This window comes from Doryrhamphus excisus, chromosome 4 (genome assembly GCF_030265055.1).
Source record: "Doryrhamphus excisus isolate RoL2022-K1 chromosome 4, RoL_Dexc_1.0, whole genome shotgun sequence".
NCBI lineage: Eukaryota > Metazoa > Chordata > Actinopteri > Syngnathiformes > Syngnathidae > Doryrhamphus > Doryrhamphus excisus.
The window spans coordinates 22819442-22845511 of record NC_080469.1 but is presented as its reverse complement, the minus strand read 5'-3'; the positions used below and the strand labels follow the sequence as shown (position 1 = coordinate 22845511).

Below are 26070 nucleotides of genomic sequence, written 5' to 3'. Positions count from 1 at the left end.
ATTCTAAAATTAGCAACAACAATTAGCAAACATGTAGATAAAATACATACATACATACATGTAAATAAAATACATTGGCGAACCCACACGCGTATCGGCCGATACCGATTGAATACCGATCGGCCCAATATATCGGTCATCCTTAGTTATGACCAACATACCTTAAGCCAGATCAGGTTTTACCATTGCAAATATTAAACTCGGTTTTCTCCGAGTACTCCAGTTTCCTCCCACATTCCAAAAACATGCTAGGTTAATCAGCGACTCCAAATTGTCCATAGGTATGAATGTGAGTGTGAATGGTTGTTTGTCTATACGTATGTGCCCTGGGATTGGATGGCGCCTCACGCCAGAAGAGAAGAAGTCATATTTGACTTTCTCTCCCAAATCCATAAAATCCTTGTGGCTGGTTCGTGCGTGTTGAGCAATAAGTGGATTCGTACCAGTTCACTTTGGAGTCGGAGGATCAGCTCATCTTTCTCCTTCAGCTGCTGCAACAACGCCTCCTCTCTGCTCCAATCCTGAACACAAGGAGGAAAGATACCGTTTTACACATGGCTGCAGTAATGCACCTTGTAAGGGGGTCTTAGCGGTTCAGTTTGGGAACTGGACGGGTTTTTACCAATCGCACCTCCCTCATTTGCTTGATGAGCCCCGCATGAAAGCGGAGGCTTCGTAATGCGTCTTAAAACAGGCTTTGATCATTTTGTTTTTCTCCGTTTTGGAATAGGCTAAGATACCATGTTAATATATATCCCTTTTGAACATTTTTGGCATTTTTATTTGTATCGATTTGGGTTGGTTTGTGTTTTTTGGTATTTTTCATATTCGAAATAAAGAAGAAAAATGTGAGTATAATGTTAGCTAACATAGTATGTGAGTTTTGCTAATGTTAATGTGTCACTGTCCCACTCTTTAACGCTAAGAGTGCACTGGGCCGGGCGCCAGTTGGCGCCAATAAGGTGCCTAGTGGCGTGCAGTGGCTCAAACTGGCTCGTGGTGGCCCGGAACGGCGGCAAAAATTGAGTTTGGCGGCAAGAAAATTTCATTCATTCATTCAATTCATTTTCTACCACTTTTTCCTAACAAGGATCGCCGGGGGGGGGGGGGGGGGGGGGGCTGGAGCCCAGGGTCACAGGGCACATATAGACAAACAACCATTCACACTCACATTCAATTAACCTAGCATGAAAACCCACGCATGCACGGGGAGAACATGCAAACTCCACACAGAGATGACTGAGTGGAATTGAACCCTGGTCTCCTAGCTGTGAGGTCTGCGCGCTAACCACTATACCGCCGTGGGGCCCAAGAAAATGTCAAAATGTTTAAAATGTTCGTGGAATCGTGGATCGATTGGAATGCAATGGTGTGGGCCAAGTTGCGGCAATGATGCTAGGAGTCTACTGGGCCGGCGCCAGTTGGCACCAATAAGGTGCCCAGTGGCATGCAGTGGCTCAAACTGGCTTGTGGTCGCCCGTAACGGCGGCAAAAATTGAGTTTGGCGGCAAGAAAATTTCAAAATGTTTAAAATGTTCGTGTGTTCACTAAGTGGAACCAAATGTCGCAAACAATGCGCCTATTGGAATCGATTGGAACGTAATGGTGCGAGCCAAGTTGCGGCAATGATGCTAGGAGTCCACCGGGCCGGCGCCAGTTGGTGCGAGTTTGCGCCAAAGATTATGTGATTGGCGCGTAGTGGCTCGTTCTGGCGCCGAATAATTAAATGGCAACATGCCGAGCGAACATAATTCAGCACCACAGCGAGCCAATCACATAATCTTTGGCGCGAACTGGCACCAACTGGCCCCGTGGAGTCCTAGCATTATGTTACGTTGTTGTTTGTGATGGACGCCATCTTTGACATTGGATAAGTGCTATGTTCCAGTGCATATGTAATAAGTGGATAACTGTGTGTCTTGGATACAACATATTGCGCAACTGCAGGGTCTTGAGACACATGCTAACTCGCAAACTAGAGAGCTAGCGACCTAAACGGTAGCCTTCAAGTTATTTCCTTTAAACTTAAATAGCCAAAAAATGACCACTTCCACATGGATAGGGAGGATAACTATTAACAGTTATTTAACCTTTAACATGAACATTAATCAAACGTAATAATTTTTTCTGGGTACATGATACCAGAGAAATGTACCAGCTGGACGGACAAGTAGCGTCTCCAAAAGCAGAGAAAACCTGGGCAGAAAAATGTGAGTAATTACCAACAGGAGAAAGCAAAATGAGAGATGGAGGGCAGGAGGAGACAGAGATTGCCCGAGGCAGACTATCATTGTATCTGAGGAACCCATGGGGAGCCATCTTGCTGAAGGACAGAGAGTCAAGGGGCAGACTAAAGTGAAACATGCTGTATATCTTCAACATTGCCCTCTAATTACCCTGACAGAGGTTACACTTTTTCCTCAATACAAGTCTTAATATAATATAAATATAATCATTTACATGTAGGGGTGCGTATTCGTAGGAATCTGGTGATACGATACGTATCACGATACGATATATAACGATACTGTTAACAAGGCGATATTTTTTTCTTGTTTGTCTCGTAGTTAAAGATTATTTCCTGGAAAAACTGAATTACACCAGCAATGTGCACTTACTAAACACATTTCTATTCCATTAGAACATTATGTTGTGCTGGATCACAAACTCAGGGCCCACTTGAAAATCTAAAAAATGTCCACGGCCCACCTTTGTCCTATAAACAGTACATAGACGAAATACTGCGTTCTCAGAGCACTTAACTTAATAATAATAATATTTTTATAATTTTTATTTGTAAATATTATTATTATTATTATTATTATTATTATTATATACAAATAAAAATTATTAAAAAATAATTATAAAAATTATTATAATAATAAAAATATTATTATTAAGTTAAGTGCTCTGAGAATGCAGCATTTTGTCTATGTACTGTAATATAATAATAATTACTAATATTATAATAATAAATTACTATAATTAATAAAATTAGTACATAAATAATAATAATAATAATAATTATTATTATTATTATTATTATTATTATTATTATTATTATTATTATTAATACTATATTACAGTACATAGACATAATAATAATAATAATAATAATAATAATAATAATAATAATAATAATAATAATAATAATAATAATAATAAATAAATAATATATTATTATTATTATTATTATATGTACAAATAGAATAATAAGAATAATAATATAGTAATAAAAATTATTATAATAAAAATATTATTATTATCAAGTTAAGTGCTCTGAGAACACAGCATTTTGTCTATGTATTGTAATATAATAATATTATTATTATAAATTAATAAAAGTAATAAATAAATAAATATTATTATTATTGTTATTATTATTATTTCATCCATGTACTGTAATATAGTAATAATAATAATAGTATTCTTATAAATTAATAAAATTAATAAAATTTATTATTATTATTATTATTATTATTATTATTATATATACAAATAACAATTATAAAAATATTATTATTATTAAGTTAAGTGCTCTGAGAACGCAGCATTTTGTCTATGTACTGTTTATAGGACAAAGGTGGGCCGAGGACATTTTTTAGATTTTCAAGTGGGACCCGAGTTGGTAATACCAACGGTATTACGGTACCAATCATACACAACGGTAAAATATGGTGGAGGTAGTGGAAGAAGTTATAAAAAAAAATAAGGTGGTGGGAAACCCATTTTTGGCCCATGTTGACATCTGAGGTAGCCTGCTGCTCCTAACACAAACAATTTTAGCAGAGTCCAAATAAAACGGGAACAAAACAAGGCGAATGTAATGGTTGTTCTGCCCAGGTTGCCAGGTGGGATACAATAACAGCAATATCAGACCTTTTGTTTGGTTTGTGCAAAGAGGCGCAGACATGTGATTTACCTCGCCCATCAGGTGGGGGTTTCAAACATTTTTGCGGCGGTAAAGCGGAGCAGGAGAATCTAAAATAATGTGATTGGAACAGCCTCAGCAGGGGAGGGGGGGAAGGTGGGGGAAATCTGATCAGGATCACCGGAGTGCATCCACTTAATGTGATTTTTGTGCCGCGGTCGAGGCCTCTCCATGCCGGGCAATCAGCCGCCGGGCTGAAGAGGCGGTGGAGATGAATTACATTCCTTGGGTTAGCAGAAATTATTCCATTTGTTAAATTCCCTTTTTTCCAGGTACAAAGTCCAGGACAATGGCGGTTAAAAATGGTTTATAATAGTATTATAATGTATTATTCAGTCTGCGCTTCCTTTTAATGTGTTATACCATTTATCTTTTTACAGGAATATATGCAAAAACCTCCAAACACGATGACCAATCACGATAGATCAAAATAGAGCTGGCCAACCTATTAAATTGTCAGAAATGCCGACTCATGTTGTCGTTCAAGGCTAAACAAATCAAAAAAAAAAAAAGGAAGACACACTTGAATTTTTTTTTTTTTTTACAGTCTCTAACTATCAAGTCTTTCCTCGGTCCAAAACTGAAGGCGTAATGAATAATTGAGATGCAAAAAGCCTTTTCACATTTCATTATTATGGGTTTCTTTCCATCCCACCAACTCATATCAAAGAAAAAAAAAAGATAAAAAGAGACATCATGAGTCAAAACACAAATAAGAGTACTGACCCGGATATAAGACGGTATCTTTATCCGTAAAAAAAAAAGTCTGAAAAAAGACTTCTTACAGTTGGGGTCAGGAGAAAAATTTACGATTTACGATGCTATGTTTAAGACAGGGGTCTCAAACACGTGGCCGGCGCGCCAAAATGTGGCCCGCAGGACACTAGTTTGAGGCCCCCCGCCTTGATATGAAAGTTTAATGTTAGTGCGACCCGCGCAAGTTTGATCATGTACCCAGAAAAATTAATAGTTAATAGTTATCCTCCCTATCCGTGTGGAAGTGGTAAGTTTTTGGCTTTTTTAAGTTTAAGGGAAATAACTTGGATTAATAATAATCATAATTATTATTATTAATCCATTATTATTATATTATTATTAATAAATGTTAATAATAAAAAATATTATTATTATTATTATTATTATTATTATTATTATTATTATTATTATTATTATTATCCAAAACATGCTAGGTTAATAATAATAATAATAAAATAATAATAATAATGATAATAATCATCATCATCATCATAATAACAATAATAATATTCCTGCGACCCTCGTGAGGAAAAAGCGGTAGAAAATGAATGAATGAATAATAATATTTATTATCATAATAATATTAATATAAAAATAATAACAAATAAAAAATAAAATTGTATTATTATTAATATAATATTATTTTTATTATTATTATTATTAACCTAGCATGTTTTTGGAATATGGGAGGAGGATGATAATAATAATAATAATAATAATAATAATAATAATAATGATAATAATCATCATCATCATCATCATCATAATAACAATAATAATATTCCTGCGACCCTCGTGAGGAAAAAGCGGTAGAAAATGAATGAATGAATAATAATATTTATTATCATAATAATATTAATATAAAAATAATAACAAATAAAAAAATAAAATTGTATTATTATTAATATAATATTATTTTTATTATTATTATTAACCTAGCATGTTTTTGGAATATGGGAGGAGGATGATAATAATAATAATAATAATAATAATAATAATAATAATAATAATAATAATAATAATAATAATAATAATAATAATAATAATAATAATAATAATAATAATAATAATAATAATAATAATAATAATAATAATAATAATAAATAAAATTATTATTATTATTATTATTATTATTATTAACCTAGCATGTTTTTGGAATGTGGGAGGAAACCAGAGAAAACCCACGCATGCACGGGGAAAACATGCAAACTCCTACCTGTGAGGTCTGCGTGCTAACCACTCGACCACCGTGCAGCCGAGAATAACTGTTTAACTAGTAATTTTATACGCACTGTTTGTAATAAAAAAAATGCATGTTTCCATGAACTGGTCATCTTATATTTGGTTCAGTCCGGTACAAGTCCTCCTAATTTGCATACAGTGTATGTAACAAGATGTGCCATTGTGGAAAGCCTCTTTTGCATATGTGTGCGTCTTTAAAACTGTGCATTTTATGTCTATGATACATTATTAATTTCTAATTTTGCAGCATCTGACACCATGATGAATGCCTCTCTATAAAAAGACGTTCCCTTGAAACAAAAGGTGAACACACACACACACACACACACACACACACGTCAATTCATTGTGGCTGTCCTAGAAGGGTCCTCTGAATGCACCGCGTATAAAATAAGAGACCAGTCTTAAAATGCTCTAAAACGTTGTAACTAGGACAGAAAAAAAAAAAAATGAAGTGGGACGCCGTGTGACACTGCAGCCTCTCTCAGGTGGCTTGAAGAGATTATTTTTACTCCGTCAAAGACGTTTTCTAGAGTGCCAGGACAGATTCTGTTCATCTCGGCCCATCTTTCAATCCATCCTTTTTGCCCTCCCCCTTCTCCTTCTCTGATGCCGTTCGTCCTCCTTACGTTCCTCCTTATTTTAACCACTCGTTCATTCCATCGCCGTCATCCCGGACCGAGTCAATCTGTCCGAGTCATTTAAAACAATGTCCTGTTCTCGGCATCGCCGACTCTTTTGTCACGGATGCTCATCCTCAATCCATCAGACTTACTGCTGACAAATCTTCCCACACCTTGTGGCACCCCCCCCCCCCACAAGGCACGCCGGATATTTTAGCCGCTCTGTAATTGGACACGATTCAGTCCAACCAGCTCCATACTCCAAGCAGGAAAAACATAAAAGTCAGCTTTTTCACTGTTTAAAAAAAATAAATTAACATCCAATTTTAAAGACAATTTTAAAACCGTGGCTTATAAATCGGTGCGTTTATGCAAGCTAACTCTCTTCACAAAAGGGTGACAATTTATCAGAACATGCACCCCTGCAGTGTTGCCCGTGCTCTTATTTTTCGGAACGCGGTTAATAAACCCAATACGTCGGATTGACTGAAATTTACTGTAACTTGCTAAATTTGGTACACAACTTAAGGCAGGGGTCTCAAACTCAATTTACCTAGGGGCCACTGGAGCTAGGGTCTGGGTGAGACTGGGCCACATCAGGTTTCACCCCCTACCAGATGTCCTCTTGTTTTAACTTTTGGTAATGGTAATGGTTAAATTTCATTTAAACATGCATCAGATTACAATTGAATGCATCCCATAATCAGTTCCCAGTTCCACATGTCCAAAAGGAGTAGGAAGAAGCAAAGCTTATTAAATCCTACCCCTCCATCTGGTACTTTTACAATCAGTAACTGTTACATTTGTTCACTTCCTGCTTTCCATAATACAGTTTAAGGTTGTTGGGTTTTTTTTTTTAATACTGCACCACGTACCGAAGTACGATGTGATATGAGCATCCAATGACATAATGGGTACCATAGTAAGTGTCAATATAGTGATATATATAGCACATCGTGACTGGTTCAAGACTCTTCATCCTTGTATTTAGCAAACATCAAGTGCTTGTATTGTTTCTTGAATTGGCTCATCGTTGTGTATTTGTTCACTTCCTGCTTTCCTAATATAGTTTTAATTTTTAATTTTTTAAAATTTATTTTTTTTAAATTTGAATTTTTTTTAAATTTGAATTTTTTTAAATTTAATTTTTTTAAATTAAATTTTTTTAATTTAATTTTTTTTTAATTTAATTTTTTTAATTTTAATTTTTTTAATTTTAAATTTTTTAATTTTAAATTTTTTAATTTTAAATTTTTTATTTTTTTAATTTATTAAATTTTAAATTTTAAATTTTAAATTTTAAATTTTAAATTTTAAATTTTAAATTTTAAATTTTAAATTTTAAATTTTATTTTTTATTATTTTTTTTTTTTCTTGAATTGGCTCATCGTTGCGCATTGTTTGAGGGTCTTACTCAATACATTCCATAGTTTGATTCCACATACTGAAATGCTTTGGCTTTTTAACGTAGTCCTAGCATATAAGTGTTTCAAATGTACTTCTTCCCTGAGACACACAAAAAGCATCCAACAACATCCAAAAAGCATCTAACGATCTCAGTCAACATGTCCCGCCTTTCAAAGTTTGGTCTGCCAATCAAGGATTACAACAGCACCACCAATCTGTTTTGCACTTGTGCAAACTCCATCATTGTAATTTCTAGCTATAAAGTGACATCATCATAAAATCACGTGCAAAGCCTCTAATGTCATACTTTTGTCCCAACATACATTCGATAATTAGCTCTCACTGCGTGTAACTTTTTTTTTAAAATCAGCTTCCTGTCCTACGTGCATACGCCGCTCCATGTGAGTGGTTCGCACGTGAGTCTTCAAGCTGTGTTGCAGCCTAAATTTCAGCCACCGAGCCTCCATGTGGGTCAGTAAAGAGGGCAGCACATACAATTGCTCTGTGAAACTGTGTGAAACTAATTGGTAATTGCTGGGGGGGGTTCTTTTTTTTTTTTTTTAAGTCCAGCTGATCACATTCTGTGACTAGCTCATTTGTTTTGCAAATTCCCTGGTTCCTATTCCCATGGAACGCCAACTGAGTGAGGCAGATTGTGTTAAACTAAACATAAAAAGCAGTCATGGGTCATTAAGGGTGAGGTTTGAAAATATACTGGTGACACACGCTTAAATTTGCCCAACAGCGCCGACGCTGAGTGGAGGATACGGTTTATCTCTGCATCTATGGCAATGTGTCCGACAATGAGTGCTCCTCCTCGGGCAGGCGAAGTGAATGAAGCGCCCTTGCGTCCCGGTTCTCCTGAGCTCCATGGCACCAGCAGTGCTTCTGACAAAGTGTGTCCGACAATGAGTGCTCCTCCTTGGGCAGGCGAGGTGAATTAAGCGCCCTTGCGTTCTGGTTCTCCTGAGCTCCATGGCACCAGCAGTGCTTCTGACAAAGTGTGTCTGACAATGAGTGCTCATCCTCGGGCAGGCGAGGTGAATAAAGCGCCCTCGCATCCTGGTTCTCCTGAGCTCCATGGCACCACCGGTGTTTCTGACAAAGTGTGTCTGACAATGAGTTCTCCTCCTGGGGCAGGTGAGGTTGGTTGCCTTGAGTTAGTACATGGTAAGTCAGGGGTCTCCAGCCAGTAGCTCCTGAGCGTCTAGTAAAATGTGTTGTTCTCAGTAGTCAGGAAGTAGTTTGGAGTGTGACCAATCACTGCGTTGTGGCCGTGCCCAGAGGCGGGCCATGGGTGGAATAGGTTAAATAAGTTTTTAACGTTTTGGCAGGTGGCACAAATCGAAGGAAATACAGCTGGAATAGGTGCAGATTCTGGAAGATGTAGAGAGTGTGTAGCTGATCTATAGGAATCCACAACTCAACATTTTTTTTTAAATAACAAAGGAATGCTCTGGGGCTCCATCGGTGCATTTTGCTTTTTCTTTGGCTTTTTGTGATGCATGCTAACAAAAAGCAAAAGAGTGGCGTTTCCACTGTATTTACACTAGTAGTCTATGGGGAGAACAATGCTTCATCGATATGTTTGTGTTCATATGTTCAATGAGTATCGAGTCATGGGTTACCTTAAATGGGAGGGACTTCTCACTGCAAGGGCTTATGGGTAGAGACTGAAGACTGCTGGCAGGACTTGTCTCTGTGCTCTGTAAAATAAGATGTTGCATAGTCAGACATAATCCAAAAACACATCGCAATGCTGTTAGTTTAAGGCAGTCAAACTCATTAAGATGCAAGATTAATGTGTATTTTTAATGTAAATAGCACAGTAGGCCTCCAGATGCCCCCCCCGGATGACTCCCTGAAGAGGTGTTCAGGGCCCATGCGACTGGTCGGAGCTGGACGACCCGACCTCAGATAGGCGGTAGAAGATGCACGGATGGATGAATTGTATTTAGATCGTAACTTCCGCCAACAGTCACATGTCAATAAAAAAATTGCATCTTAGTTTGTGATATAGATGTTAGTTTGTAATTACGACTTTATTCCACAAATATTTTGACTTTATTGTCGTAACATTGGAATTTTTCTGCAAACACATTTTCAAAGAAATTGCAATTTTTTTGTTTTGTTTGTTATTCATAATATTACACCATTAGTTTTTTTGGTCTTTTTGCTTTAATATTTTAATTTTAATTTTAATTTTAATTTTAATTTTAATTTTAATTTTAATTTTAATTTTAATTTTAATTTTAATTTTAATTTTAATTTTAATTTTAATTTTAATTTTAATTTTAATTTTAATTTTAATTTTAATTTTAATTTTAATTTTAATTTTAATTTTAATACAAATTTTTTTAGTTAGTTTTTTTTTGTCTTTTTGCTTTAATATTTTAAATTAAATTAAATTACATTTATTTTCATTTTCATTTTTGTTCATAATATTACAGCGTTAGTTTTTTTGGTCTTTTTGTTTTAATGTTTTAAATTAATTTAAATTCTAATTTTAATTCTTAATAATTTTAATTTATTAATTTTAATTTATTAATTTTAATTTATTAATTTTAATTTTAATTTTATTTTTTTAATTTTAATTTTAATTTTAATTTTAATTTTAATTTTAATTTTAATTTTAATTTTAATTTTAATTTTAATTTATTAATGTTAATGTATTAATTTTAATGTTAATTTATTAATTTAAATTTACATTTATTAATTTAAATTTTTTAATTTTAATTTTAATTTTAATTTTAATTTTAATTTTAATTTTAATTTTAATTTTAATTTTAATTTTAATTTTAATTTTAATTTTAATTTTAATTTTAATTTTAATTCATGCTACTAAAATGATGTTACCTTTCCTCATAATATTGCAACATTACTCTTGTAAAATAACTTTTTTTCTCTTAATATTTTTACTTGTAAATATAATTCTTGTTTTGAGAATGGGCGGAGGGCCAGTAAAAAAAAAAAAAAAAAGCTGCAGGCCACGAAAGGCCCCCGGGACCCCCCTGGATTAAAATGCCCTTTTCCATATCTCACCTTCCACGGTCGGGAAGAGATAAGCCTCATTTCCTTTAAGTTCACATCAGTTCAGTTCAAGCGAGGCCTTCCAAGAAAAGAAGCCGTCAAAGATCCATCTCTTATAACTTGAAATATTTTGGCAACATCCACCTTTTAGAAAAGGTACCTATGAGACACGTCAATTCTTGGAAACGCATAAACTCACTGCTTTATTAGGTATGCTGACCTTTTAAAAAAAGGCAATAACTCCCAGTATTATAGGCGTGATGTGGTCCTAAATGTGCCACCGGTGATCAATGCCTGTCCTCATGGAGGGAGACAAGGCGCGCTGTCTTCCGTCTATCTTTCGGCCTTTTCAAAACACAAACAACATTGGCTTTAAGGTCACTTGGGTCCCTTAGGCTTTATATAGCAAGAATCTCCCGACAATTACATGCGGTTCAGGTAAAAAAAAAGTGCGGAATGGAAGGGATTGGGTAACTGTCTGAGAGCTAAAATGTAATGACTTGCACTACCCTGAGGCAAAAAAATGTAAAAAAAAACAGGTTTTTGTCGTGGGACACGCCCCTTTAATTACATTCACATGTAAAGGAGTGTTCATTTAAAGATGATTGACTTAACAAAACAGCAAGATTGCTTTAGTACGGGGGTCTCAAACTCAATTTACCTGGGGGCCACTAGAGCTAGGGTCTGGGCAAGGCTGGGCCGCATCAGGTTTAAAAAAAAAAAAAAAAAAGTTATTTCCTTTAAACTTAAATAGCCAAAAACTTACCACTTCCACACGGATCGTGAGGATAACTATTAACAGTTATTTAACCTTTAACATGAACATTAATCAAACGTAATAATTTCTTCTGGGTACATGATACCATACAGCATCCATATCAAACATTAAACTTTCATATCAAGGCGGGGGCCTCAAACTAGTGTCCTGTGGGCCACATTTGGCCCGCGGGCCGCGTGTTTGAGACCCCTGCACTACAGTATTGAGAGACCGAGGGGACTTACAGTGGTCCCTCGTTTATCGCGGTAAAATGACCCCAAACCCGACTGTGATAAGTGAATTTCCGCAATGTATGATTCAATATTTCCATATAGTCAAAAACTTACCACTTCCACACGGATAGGGAGGATAACTATTAACAGTTATTTAACCTTTAACATGAACATGAATCAAACGTAATAATTTTTTCTGGGTACATGATACCATACAGCATCCATATCAAACTTGCGCGGGCCGCACTAACATTAAACTTTCATATCAAGGCGGGGGCCTCAAACTGCGTGTTTGAGACCCCTGCTTTAGTGCATCAAATAACGACTGTTTGCAGTACACTGATGCACCGCGCATGCTAAATTGACAATGATGAAAATGTTTTGGCGGAAGAAGAAGAAGAAGCCAGAAAGAGTTGTCTCCACCAGTCAAGCAGCTCCCCTCGGGGGAGGTTAGGAGTCAGTGGGATGGATAGAAGCAGACGCCCCCAAGACTGTGAGAGTATGCTGTAACCAAATAGCACCATCGGACTGTCGTTATGCTTGGATCCACAGCTGACAGTGACGAATGGGGATTGGTTGTATTAGGCACCAATCAAGCAACGCATGGATCACGGCGTTTTAGAAATGTTCTTCCGGGGCAACCAACTGAATTAAATGCTGGGGAGCAGACAGGCGGGGGTGGGGGCCCCTATAGGTAACCAAAAGTCCATGTTTGACAAATAGAGGCCATATGAAGATATGAAACATGACCGCATTTGACCTGACTAACCTATGAAATGTAATAGAAAAATACCGTTAACACAAACCTAACTCAAAACTGACACACACTATAAACCAGGGGTCTCAAACACGTGGCCCGCGGGCCAAATGTGGTCCGCAGGACACTCGTTTGAGGCCCCCGCCTTGATATGAAAGTTTAATGTTTGATATGGATGCTGTATGGCATCATGTACCCAGAAAAAATTATTACGTTTGATTAATGTTCATGTTAAAGGTTAAATAACTGTTAATAGTTATCCTCCCTATCCGTGTGGAAGTGGTACGTTTTTGGCTATATGAAAATATTGAATCATACATAGCGGAAAGTCACTTATCACAGTCGGGTTTTGGGGTCATTTTACCGCGATAAACGAGGGACCACTGTAAGTCTCCTCGGTCTCGCAATACTGTAGTGCAGGGGTCTCAAACACGCAGCCTGCGGGCCAAATGTGGCCCGTAGGACACTAGTTTGAGGCCCCCGCCTTGATATGAAAGTTTAATGTTTGATATGTACGTATGCTGTATGGTATCATGTACCCAGAAAAAAATATTACGTTTGATTAATGTTCATGTTAAAGGTTAAATAACTGTTAATAGTTATCCTCCCTATCCGTGCGGAAGTGGTAAGTTTTTGGCTATATGAAAATATTGAATCATACATTGCGGAAATTCACTTATTCACTCGCAATACTTTAGTGCAGGGGTCTCAAACATGCGGCCTGCGGGCCACATGACACTAGTTTGAGGCCCCCGCCTTGATATGAAAGTTTAATGTTTGATATGTATGCTGTATGGTATCATGTACCCAGAAAAAATTATTACGTTTGATTAATGTTCATGTTAAAGGTTAAATAACTGTTAATAGTTATCCTCCCTATCCGTGTGGAAGTGGTAAGTTTTTGGCTATTTAAGTTTAAAGATAATACCTTGAAGGCTACCGTTTAGGTCGCTAGCGCTCTAGTTTGCGAGTTAGCATGTGTCTCAAGACCCTGCAGTTGCGCAATATGTTGTAAATAAAAAGAGTATAAATGTGACTATAGTCGTGTTTTGTCATGTCTACAGGGCTCTAATAATGCTTTGTTCATTTTAATCTGAAAAAAATAATTTGTCTACCCACCAACTATATGTGGTTTCTTAAATTTTTATTATTTGCCGTTTTATTATAATTATTATATTTATTTATTACTGATATATTACTGAATTTTCTTTATTATTGATTTGTTTATTTATTTTTCATCATATTTTGTGCAGAAAAATAATTTTTATCATTCTTAATGATCTTTAAATGGTTGTTTTAGGAGCAGTCTTTTTTCACATTTGTGTTCTCTCTGCTGGTCCTTTTTGTGGCAGGGCTGAAATGCAGTGGAAATGTTTTTTTGGGGGGGGATTGAGTTCATTTTAATGACAACAATGGACTTGTTAATTGCCATTAGTCTTTATGACATGTATTATGCATGCAATTTATATGCGCATTGCATCACAAAAACTTAAATAGAAGGCTTTGTGAAAAATAATATTTGTCATTCTCAAAACTTTTGGCGAGGATTGTAGGCGTGTTTTTCTGTTGGGTAGTGACTAAGGATCCTCGTCATACGTGGTAGTACGCACTCCATGCTAAAATAAAAAAGCGATCTGTTGTCGTGAGTCACCTCCTACTGTTTTTCTTTTAAGACTAATACGACCCGTTTTTGTGTTTTATTCTTACAAATGGCACCACTTAACATAAACAAGAGAAGAACGGGCGCTGAGTGGGTGGGTGGTGGGGGGGGGAAAGGTCAAGAAAATAAAGCGGCGAAGTAGCGGCCCTGGCGAGTAAAAAAAAATGGAAGCTAACCGGATTTGGACGCGGATGACACAACAAAAGAAGAAAGCAAAAGAGGGGCGATGTAGTGTTTTATATTCATGCTCCGCTCTCTTTCACTACTAATTATCGTTTTATCATTTTCATATCACCGCAGAAGTCCTGGGAGTAAACAACAAGGGGGGGGGGGGGGGGGGGGGGGGGCACGCAGACAGTAATTCATGGAAAGGTCTTCTCGGTAGGCTTTGATCTCAGTTTAGAGGCGCTAATAGTTCTAGTGTGGCGAGGGGGGGGGGTGGTCAGGCTTTTATTCCTATTTTTGTGAGCGTGCGTATTAAATTTATATTTGGTGCAGGCCAGTCACCTGTTTTTGATGACACAACGCTAATGGATGCTCTTAGGGAGACAAATTGAAGCTTCTCCTACACGTCGCCATGTCTAAATGTCTTGTTGCATGTAAACATCACAAAGGTATTAGGGAGTGTTAGCATTTTTACCATAAACAAAATTTAACAAAAAAATAAAGAAAATTTAAAGCATATATTTCTTTGAGGCAGCCTCACAGCTGGGAGACACCGGTTCAATTCCACCCTCGGCCATCTCTGTGTGGAGTTTGCACGTTCTCGCCGTGCATTGCATGGTTTCCTCCCACATTCCAAAAACATGCTAGGTTAATTAGCGACTCCAAATTGTCCATAGGTATGAATGTGAGTGTGAATGGTTGTTTGTCTATATGTGCCCTGTGATTGGCTGGCCACCAGTCCAGGGTGTACCCCGCCTCTCGCGCGAAGACATGGGATATGCTCCAGCACCCCACGACCCTCGTGAGGAAAAAGCGGTAGAAAATGAATGAATGAATGAAATGTAACCAAAAAATGTCTTTAAATGTCTACTTATGAAAATGGCTAAAAATGCTACTATGACAATGTTAGCATGCTAAGTGCCAAAATTAGCATGCTAACAACAGGCATGATAGTGTTACGTCTTTAAATGTCTACTCATGAAAATGGCTAAAAATGCTACTATGACAATGTTAGCATGTTAAGTGCCAAAAAATTAGCATGCTAACAACAGGCATGATAGTGCTACGTCTTTAAATGTCTACTTATGAAAACGGTTAAAAATGCTACTATGACAATGTTAGCATGCTAAGTGCCAAAATTAGCATGCTAACAACAGGCATGATAGTGCTACGTCTTTAAATGTCTACTCATGAAAATGGCTAAAAATGCTACTATGACAATGTTAGCATGCTAAGTGCCAAAATTAGCATGCTAACAACAGGCATGATAGTGCTACGTCATTAAATGTCTAGTTATGAAAATGGCTAAAAATGCTACTATGACAATGTTATCATGCTAAGTGACAAAATTAGCATGCTAACAACAGGCATGATAGTGCTACGTCTTTAAATGTCTACGTATGAAAATGGCTGAAAATGCTACTATGACAATGTTAGCATGCTAAGTGCCAAAATTAGCATGCTAACAACAGGCATGAACAACAGGCATGATAGTGCTACGCCTTTAAATGTCTGCTTATGAAAATGGCTAAAAATGCTACAATGACAATGTTAACATGCTAGCAATGCTAACATTGACAGCTGGGATAGGCTCCAGCACGCCCACAACCCTCTTGAGGAAAAAGCGGTAGAAAATGAATGAAGAAACAAAAGCAAGTTGTTAGCATGCAGGCTCCAAAGCTAACAACAAGCATGATAGTGCTACGTCTTTAAATGTCTAGTTATGAAAATGGCTAAAAAATGCTACTATGACAATGTTAGCATGCTAAGTGCCAAAATTAGCATGCTAACAACAGGCATGATAGTGCTACGTCTTTAAATGTCTACTTATGAAAATGGCTAAAAATGCTACTGTGACAATGTTAGCATGCTAAGTGCCAAAATTAGCATGCTAACAACAGGCATGATAGTGCTACGTCTTTAAATGTCTACGTATGAAAATGGCTGAAAATGCTACTATAACAATGTTAACATGCTAGCAATGCTAACATTGACAGCTGGGATAGGCTCCAGCACGCCCACGACCCTCTTGAGGAAAAAGTGTTCGAAAATGAATGAATGAAGAAACAAAAGCGAGTGGTTAGCATGCAGGCCCCAAAGCTAACAACAAGCATGATAGTGCTACGTCTTTAAATGTCTACTTATGAAAATGGCTAAAAATGCTACTATGACAATGTTAGCATGCTAAGTGCCAAAATTAGCATGCTAACAACAGGCATGATAGTGCTACGTCTTTAAATGTCTAGTCATGAAAATGGCTAAAAATGTTCCTATGACAATGTTAACATGCTAGCAATGCTAACATTGACAGCTGGGATAGGCTCCAGCACGCCCACGACCCTCGTGTGAGGATAAGCGGTAGAAAATGAATGAATATTTCTTTGATAAATGTTGGAAGAAAGTAGCTTCAAAGCCAAATTGGATGTGTGGTTGTATTTGTGTATGTGTGTGTGTAGGTTGGGGGGGTGGGGGGTTTACAAGGCCTTCAAATGCAATTTAAAAGCAAAGTCTTATCTCAATACTGATTAAATTACAAAAGGTGATAAAGAGAGAGGGAGTGGATGTGATTTAATGGAGCTGAAATCAAGCTAATTAAAAAAAAAAAAAACACTCGATGAATGTGTCCAGATGTAATCAGTACATATATCCCTACTAACCCCGTTGCTTTGCCGTTTTTAAACAACTTCCTGCCTTTACAACCTGAAAGGACCCTGCAAGTGTAGTAAAAAGGAGACACAAAAAAAAAACTGCAACCTAATAGTTCACCATGTTCTTAAAGCACTGATGCAATAATCCCACCTCCTGCAGGGTGCGCCTCAGTCTCAAAAGAAGCGTCTTGACGGCGGTGCAATCCTGCTGCATCAGTCGCAGCGGCAGGGTTTCCAACCCCGAAGGTAAAAGCTCGTCGTCCTTGCCCGAAAGCGGAGCCGAGTTACCGCAGTCTGCGGGGGGGAGCAGGCTGGTCGGACGTCGGGGCTCCCTGGAGAGGAAGGATGGAAAAAAAAAATCATTCACTGTAATACAAACATGAAAAAAAAACATCTTATAAGCCAATCAAAACAGTCGTTTGTCCATTGCGGTGCTGCATATGAGTATCAAAGTATACCGCTGCACTCTTATAAACAGGTACTACAATATTATATAATGAATATTAAAGCTAAATCTAACCCTGATTGGTCCAGGACTCCAGCCTCTAGTGTATAAAAGGCCGGGCCCGGAAAAGAAGGGTTCTTTTTTTGCAGCTGCGCTGTAATAAGACCCGCTTACTTGTAGGTATACAGGGACTGCAGAAGCCCTTGATGCCCCAGCGAACAAACCAAAGGAGAAACACCATGAAAGCGGTTCAAGCAAGGGCAGTGGCGAAAGCTGATTGGTCCAGGACTCCAGCCTCGAGTGTACAAAAAGCCGGGGCGGGAAAGGAAGAGTGCTTTTTTGCAGATGCGCTGTAATGAGACCCGCTTACTTGTAGGAATACAGGGACTACCGATAAGCCCTGTATTAGGTATTGTTGTCAGGAATAAACAATCTGGTTCTCATTCTATAACTTGGTTCTTTAAGGTTCCCTTATCCTCTATTCGAAACCCAATTAGAGTCCTCATAGGCTAGGATTTCGACAATATTTAGCATAACTATGGGAATGCAATAAAATGTATATGGAAAAGAACATAACCACAACCATGGCATGCATACATGACTGTGTGTCCATATTTGTGCGAGGAGACTAGACTTTCTACATTTCCTCAAGGTTGACAGGTTGATTGTGTTAGTTTCATACGATGCACTCTCATACCGATGTTTGTGCAACATAGAAATGTGCAGCTTTCCAAATTCCATATTGCATTTTTTTAATCACTATTTTGTGGGGTTTAATGGGGGAACTGCATTTTTGGGGGAATTTTATGTGTGAAATTTCTTTCACTTTTATGTGCATTCTAGCACAAGAAAATAAGCTAATATGCGCTAGCTAAAAACGGACGTCATGGGAAATACCTATTTTGACGCTAAAGCCCTCACAAAAAAAAAACTAAAGAAAAAGCATGTATTGTTCCATTTACGAGCTGCACGGCGGACATGTGGTTAGCGCGCAGGCCTCACAGCTAGGAGACCCAAGTTCAATTCCACCCTCAGCCATCTCTGTGTGGAGTTTGCATGTTCTCCCCATGCATGCGTGGGTTTTCTCCGGGTACTCCGGTTTCCTCCCACATTCCAAAAACATGCTAGGTTAATTAGCCACTCCAAATTGTCCATAGGTATGAATGTGAGTGTGAATGGTTGTTTGTCTATATGTGCCCTGTGATTGGCTGGCCACCAGTCCAGAGTGTACCCCGCCTCTCGCCCGAAGACAGCTTTCCTTTAAACTTAAATAGCCAAAAACTTACCACTTCCACACGGATAGGGAGGATAACTATTAACAGTTATTTAACCTTTAACATGAACATTAATCAAACGTAATATTTTTTTCTGGGTACATGATACCATACAGCATCCATATCAAACATTAAACTTTCATATCAAGGCGGGGGCCTCAAACGAGTGTCCTGCGGGCCACATTTGGCCCGCGGGCCGCATGTTTGAGGCTGCGACACAACCTCTCCTTTCCATCTTTCTCTGATCACATCGCCTTGCTCTTTTTATGAAAGTTACTCCATGGAATTGAGTTTTCTTGGAGCGGTTATGTCTGATTTGGTCAAAGACCTCGACTGACACCGACAAAGCAGGAAAATAACAACAAAAGTGTCAAAAAAGCTCAACATAGCTGTATGACTGTGATAAAAAAAAAAAAAAAAGCAACCATCCAATGTGTTTCTGTCCCAAGGACACAAATCGAAGAGCCATTTCACTTTTGGTGCAAAGAAATGTTCCAAATGTCTGGCGGACATAAAACAGCCGTGATGACTCCACATCCTCAAGGCCGGTGTGCACTGAGCTAGCAAACACGCAATGGTAAACATTGCATCGTACTTGGATGCCAGTCGACTTTGAATCGCTTGCTATCCAGATCTGATTGAACAGTCAGTGAGTCAACACACAGCCGTTACTGTCTAAATCAGGGGTCTCAAACATGCTAATAAGCTTTGCTTCTTCCTACTCCTTTTGGACATGTGGAACTGGTACGTGACTAAAAATTAAAATTAAAATTAAAATTAAAATTAAAATTAAAATTAAAATTAAAATTAAAATTAAAATTAAAATTAAAATTAAAATTAAAATTAAAATTAAAATTAAAATTAAAATTAAAATTAAAATTAAAATTAAAATTAAAATTAAAATTAAAATTATATTAGGAAAGCAGGAGGTGAACAAATGTAACAGTTACTGATTGTAAAAGTACCAGATGAAGGGGTAGGATTTAATAAGCTTTGCTTCTTCCTACTCCTTTTGGACATGTGGAACTGGTACGTGACAAAAACAAAAACAACAAATACAAATAAAAACTATATGATGAAAGCAGGAAGTGAACAAATGTAACAGTTACTGATTGTAAAAGTACCAGATGAAGGGGTAGGATTTAATAAGCTTTGCTTCTTCCTACTCCTTTTGGACATGTGGAACTGGTACGTGACTAAAACTAAAAATACAAATACAAATAAAAACTATATTATGAAAGCAGGAAGTGAACAAATGTAACAGTTACTGATTATAAAAGTACCAGATGAAGGGGTAGGATTTAATAAGCTTTGCTTCTTCCTACTCCTTTTGGACATGTGGAACTGGGAACTGATTATGGGATGCATTCAATTGTAATCTGATGCATGTTCAAATGAAATTAAACCATTACCATTTTGATTGATTATTTAGCTTTCTTGTTATATTATACTTTTACAATAAAAAAAAAAAACACTTTGGACACGGAGCGAGAGTAACAAAAGTGCAGTATTTCATACACCAGTAAGAAAACTAATAGCAATTCAATTGGCCAGCAGTGAAGAAAGCAAGGAAAATCCAATTATTCCTTAAATTTTCCCTCGCGGGACAGTCAAGCTGTCTCTCTGTTACTGCAGCTTTTTCCAACATTGAAGGTAAAGCTAGCATCAGTCAGACAAGTGACACTAAACAGACCTCTCGCTGAAAAGCTTCAATTGAATCACTTCTCTTGCAGCGTCACATTGGCACCTCATTCTGCTGGTGTTATCATCTTCTGGCCCTGACGCCCCCAAAACCCCTCCCCGCTCTCGTTCTACAACTCCCTGTCACCCACTCTGCACGTCACTCTTCAAAAACCTCTGCTCTTCTATTGTCACCTCCATGTTTTTTTCCCCTTGTTTGCCCCTTTTGTCGCTTCTGTTTTTATGCCCTGCCACTCCGACAGTCACCACACCGCACGGGCATTATCACAGCCTAATGCAGGGGTCTCAAACTCAATTTACTTGGGGACCACTGGAGCTCGGGTCTGGGTGAGACTGGGCCACATCAGGTTTTCCAAAAAAAAAACAAAAAAAAAAAACGCATTTATTAAAAACAGAAAAATATACAAACTTTTTCAGTGCTTTGGTTCCGATTTTATACAATAAAAGCTCTGATAAAACATTCCACTGTTCTCAAATATCTTAATTTTTATTTTTCTACACAAAATAAGATGAAAAATAAACAAATCAAGAATAAAGAAAGTCAATCAATCAGTAATAAATAAATATAATAATAATAATAATCATAATAAAACAGCAAATAATAAAAACTTAAGAAACCACATGTTGATGTTTGCTAAATACAAGGATGAAGAGTCTTGAACCAGTCATGATGTGCTATATAAAAATAAAAAATAACAAAAAAATAACAAAAAAATAACAAAAAAATAAAAAATACAAAAATACAAAATAAAAAATACATATTATCACACATATAACATATAAAATAAAAAATATATATTATAAATTATTAAAAATATAACATATACATACTTCCACACATTAATTAATTAAAAAAATGTAAAAAAATATATAAAATGAAAACTTATATTATGGAAAGCAGGAAGTGAACAAATGTAACAGTTACTGATTGTAAAAGTACCAGATCTACCACATGGGTAGACAAATTATTTTTTTTCAGATTAAAATGAACAAAGCATTATTCGAGCCCTGTAGACATGACAAAACACGACTATAGTCACATTTATACTCTTTTTATTTACAACATATTGCGCAACTGCAGGGTCTTGAGACACATGCTAACTCGCAAACTAGAGAGCTAGCGACTTAAACGGTAGCCTTCAAGTTATTTCCTTTAAACTTAAATAGCCAAAAACTTACCACTTCCACACGGATATTGAGGATAACTATTAACAGTTATTTAACCTTTAACATGAACATGAATCAAATGTAATAATTTTTTCTGGGTACATGATACCATACAGCATCCATATCAAACTTGCGCGGGCCACACTAACATTAAACTTTCATATCAAGGTGGGGGCCTCAAACTAGTGTGATACTAGTTTTTGCTGAAACGTACCTATGTTCTCATGCTGATGACTTAACTCATTCACTGCCAAAGACGCCTATTATAAACGTCTGTAAATAAATGATTATTTTGTGTTATGTTGTAAATCTGTAAATAAATGTAGTTATTTTAAAAAAATTCCCTGTTTTTTTTTTTTTTTTTTTTGGTTTCTTTCATAGAAGTGTAACCCTTTCCGCTCGGTGGCGTGGCTGCTGCACCTCCGTGGCTCTGCGTTGTGTATTTTTTTTTTATTAGGTATGGCGAACGGAGATGACCACGAAGCACGGAGCGATTGTGGTGCTGACAGTCTCTTTATTCCCACTTCACATACAGGAAACAAAACTCGTTAATAATCGAATAAACTACTCGACATTACAGACAAAAATTACTTTGCGAAAATATAATAAAAGGATAGCAAATAAACGATTTACACAAAACAATCATATGAGGCCTAAATAAAACCATTACTCAAGAGAAAACCGCCATGCTGCCTACCTTCACATACAGGAAACAAAACTGAAGTTCAGACAGCAAACAAACGGGGGATACTCATTGAGAAAGGCAACCAAGAGGGGCCAAAGGGACAAAACGTGTTGCAGGCAAACCACAGCGGCCCCTGCTGGCGCAATTAAGCCACTGGCTACAGAAGCAAACAACTCCTCAGACGTTTGAGGTGTCAATAAAAAAAAAAAAAAAGAACATCTGTAACCGTTCGGCTTGATTTTGCTTCTCTGCAGAAAAAAAACATTTTCGCTGAATCCACATTATGTTCTACTGCCTGGTTATAAAGACCCAAAAAGGCTAGAAACAAACTTTTTTTTTCTGACAAAAGAAAAGAGTCTAAAGTAGCTCCAGTGTGAATGGCTTTTAAAAAATGTCTGGAATTTAATGAGTTCATGTTTTCTTTGTTTTATAATATGTCAGTCAATGACAATAGCATTAGATTATTATTCTGATTTAGGATTTTCACTTTATTTACTTCCCATATTCAGAGCTTGCTCGACCATGCATAAACACACACACACACACACACACACACCGAGACAAAAGCTTTCATCCTTGCGTTGTAGGAGAGTGAATATATGTGATGTGACACCAGCTAGTGGCTGCTCACGGTACTGTAACCATTGCTTATATTACGACTGCACTTGTGAATTACTAGCGATTCAATTCAATTTCTTCTGTTCTCTTCTCCACTTCCACCTTCCCACCCCTCCCATCACCTTTAAAATAGTTGTCACCCTTGTCCTAGCCTTGAGACACCCCCCTCCCTTTCCCTAAACCAGTGATTTTCAACCAATTATCCAATATCACTTTTTATAATTAACATTTATTAATCATCATTTGCAAATATTATGTCAATAGTATACATGGACCCAAATATTCCAATTGCATTTGGTTTATTTGCTAAAATGGAAAGAATTGAACAGGGATGGAATATTCCTTTAACGCAGGGGTCTCAAACACTAGGCCCGGGACACTACTTTGAGGCCCCCGCTTTGATATGAAAGTTTAATGTTAGTGCGGCCCGCGCAAGTTTGATATGGATGCTGTATGGTATCATGTACCCAGAAAAAATTATTACGTTTGATTAATGTTCATGTTAAAGGTTAAATAACTGTTAATAGTTATCCTCCCTATCCGTGTGGAAGTGGTAAGTTTTTGGTGATTTAAGTTTAAAGGAAATAACTTGAAGGCTACCGTTTAGGTCGCTAGCTCTCTAGTTTGCGAGTTAGCATGTGTCTCAAGACCCTGCAGTTGCGCAATATGTTGTAAATAAAATGGGATAGGCTCCACCCCCCCCGCGACCCTCGTGAGGAAAAAGCAGGAGAAAATGAATGAATGAATGAAATGGAACCAAAACATTTTTTTTAAAGCATATATTTCTTTGAGGCTGCACGGCGCCCGAGTGGTTAGTGAGCAGGCCTCACAGCTGGGAGACACGGGTTCAATTCCACCCTCGGCCATCTCTGTGTGGAGTTTGCACGTTCTCCCCGTGCATTGCATGGTTTCCTCCCACATTCCAAAAACATGCTAGGTTAATTGGCGACTCCAAATTGTCCATAGGTATGAATGTGAGTGTGAATGGTTGTTTGTCTATATGTGCCCTGTGATTGGGTGGCCCAAAGACAGCTGGGATAGGCTCCAGCACCCCTGCGACCCTTGTAAGGGAAAAAGCGGTAGAAAATGAATGAATGATTGAATGAGTATCTGCAATTGTTTTTTTGTTTTTTTTTGATGACTTTCTATTTATTTTGTACCATTTTTTGGTTTTTCCAATGTAAAAAAAAAACGCGCCGTGGCTCAAAAAAGGTTGAAAATCACTGCCCTAAACACTTTCTAAGTAATCCATCGCACCAATCACGAGAAAAAAGAAAAAAAAGCTAATTATCTACCTTTTATTACTTTCATTATTTTACACCTCACGGTGGTTTATTATGCTAACACGCACATGCACGGCGGCGCCAGGAATAAACAACGGTGCGACGAGGTGGAGCTGACAAAATGTTGAGTTAGGATAAGGGGGCGGGGGAGGGGTGACGACATTCAATGAGGCGGAAGTGATTTATCAGTCCGTCAACAGTATAAAGACTGCATTGTGTAAATAATAACAGTTTTTTTTTCATTCCCTCTCCTAAACACACACAGTAAATTCCCAGCGAGGAAAAATAATTACGGGACATATGCATGCGTATATATCATAAGCACTTGTATGCATGCCCGAGTTTTCCTCAAAACAATTACTCGGGACTCATCACGCTCGTTTGTCACCGCTCGCTTTTCTACCTGTCAGGACGCTAAAGTCTGCCACCATCTGCATTCAGCGCTCGAGGCTACGGACATTTGATGCCGCCATTAAACTCATCTTCCGACATTAAGTGCATCTGTGACAAAAGACTGAGAGTCAGACAGCCGAGCTCCGGGCGCCACAACCTAATGGCAAAAACGCGGGACTTCCTTCCGAGAGGCAGGAGAATATAAAACCAATGTCATAATGGGCGGGGCTAACTTTCTTGATTAAGCGTGCTGTCTATTCCGAAATTGCAGACCTGTGTCTCCTATATCTTTCACCCTTAGGATTTAGCCACAAAACGTCACAAATAGTGGAAGGTTGGCTGACTTTTCAAAAATAAGCCAGCAAAGCAAAGAAGGAAGCTTCACTACGTCTCAGAGTCTCGGTTCTGTCTGAGGTTTTTCTTCCTCCGTTGCCAAAGTGCTTGCTGGTACCAGACATGAATAAGCAGCAAACCATAAACGCCGTAATTCACGCCTCATTAAGTCACTGGGGTCCTGGTCTATAAAAGCAAATAACCGCAGGGATCAATTTGCACTACTGTTGTTTATAAAATCTAAATCAGTGGTTGTCAAAACTAGATAAAGTTGGATTTATTGGAATACTAGACTGGGAATAAAGTCAAAATACTAAGGAAAGAAAAAAATCATTCATTTTCTACCTATCCCAGCTGTCTTCAGGAGACTGGTGGCCAGCCAGTCACAGAGCACATATAGACAAACAACCATTCACACTCACATTCATACCTATGGACAATTTGGAGTCGCTAATTAACCTAGCATGTTTTTTTGGAATGTGGGAGGAAACCATGCAATGCACGGGGAGAACATGCAAACTACCACACAGAGATGGCCAAAGGTGGAATTGAACTCAGGTCTCCTAGCTGTGAGGCCTGCGCGCTAACTCTTCGTGCACTGTGCATCCCGAAGTTTCATTCATTCATTCATTTTCTACCGCTTATCCTCACTAGGGTCACAGGGGTGCTGGAGCCTATCCCAGCTGTCTTCGGGGGCGAGAGGCGGGGTACACTCTGGACTGGTGGCCAGCCAATCACAGGGCACATATAGACAAACAACCATTCACACTCACATTCATACCTATGGACAATTTGGAGTCGCTAATTAACCTAGCATGTTTTTTGGAATGTGGGAGGAAACCGGAGTACCCGGAGAAAACCCACCCATGCACGGGGGAGAACATGCAAACTCCATACAGAGATGGCCGAAGGTGGAATCGAACTCAGGTCTCTTAGATGTGAGGCCTATGCGCTAACCACTC

At 37.6% G+C, this 26070-nt stretch overlaps 1 protein-coding gene across 2 annotated transcripts in view; it reads right to left on the bottom strand.

The window, feature by feature from the left end:
• The window catches only part of ccser1 (coiled-coil serine-rich protein 1), a 154440-nt gene that overhangs the window by 85215 nt on the left and 43155 nt on the right, over window positions 1–26070 (bottom strand). For both annotated transcript variants that reach the window (XM_058070765.1, XM_058070764.1), the window contains exons 7-9: window positions 17361–17541; window positions 9588–9665; window positions 444–521 (exon numbers count right to left, since the gene is read on the bottom strand). In XM_058070765.1, the coding sequence (XP_057926748.1) occupies window positions 444–521; window positions 9588–9665; window positions 17361–17541 (337 nt within the window). The remainder of the gene's footprint in view (window positions 1–443; window positions 522–9587; window positions 9666–17360; window positions 17542–26070) is intronic.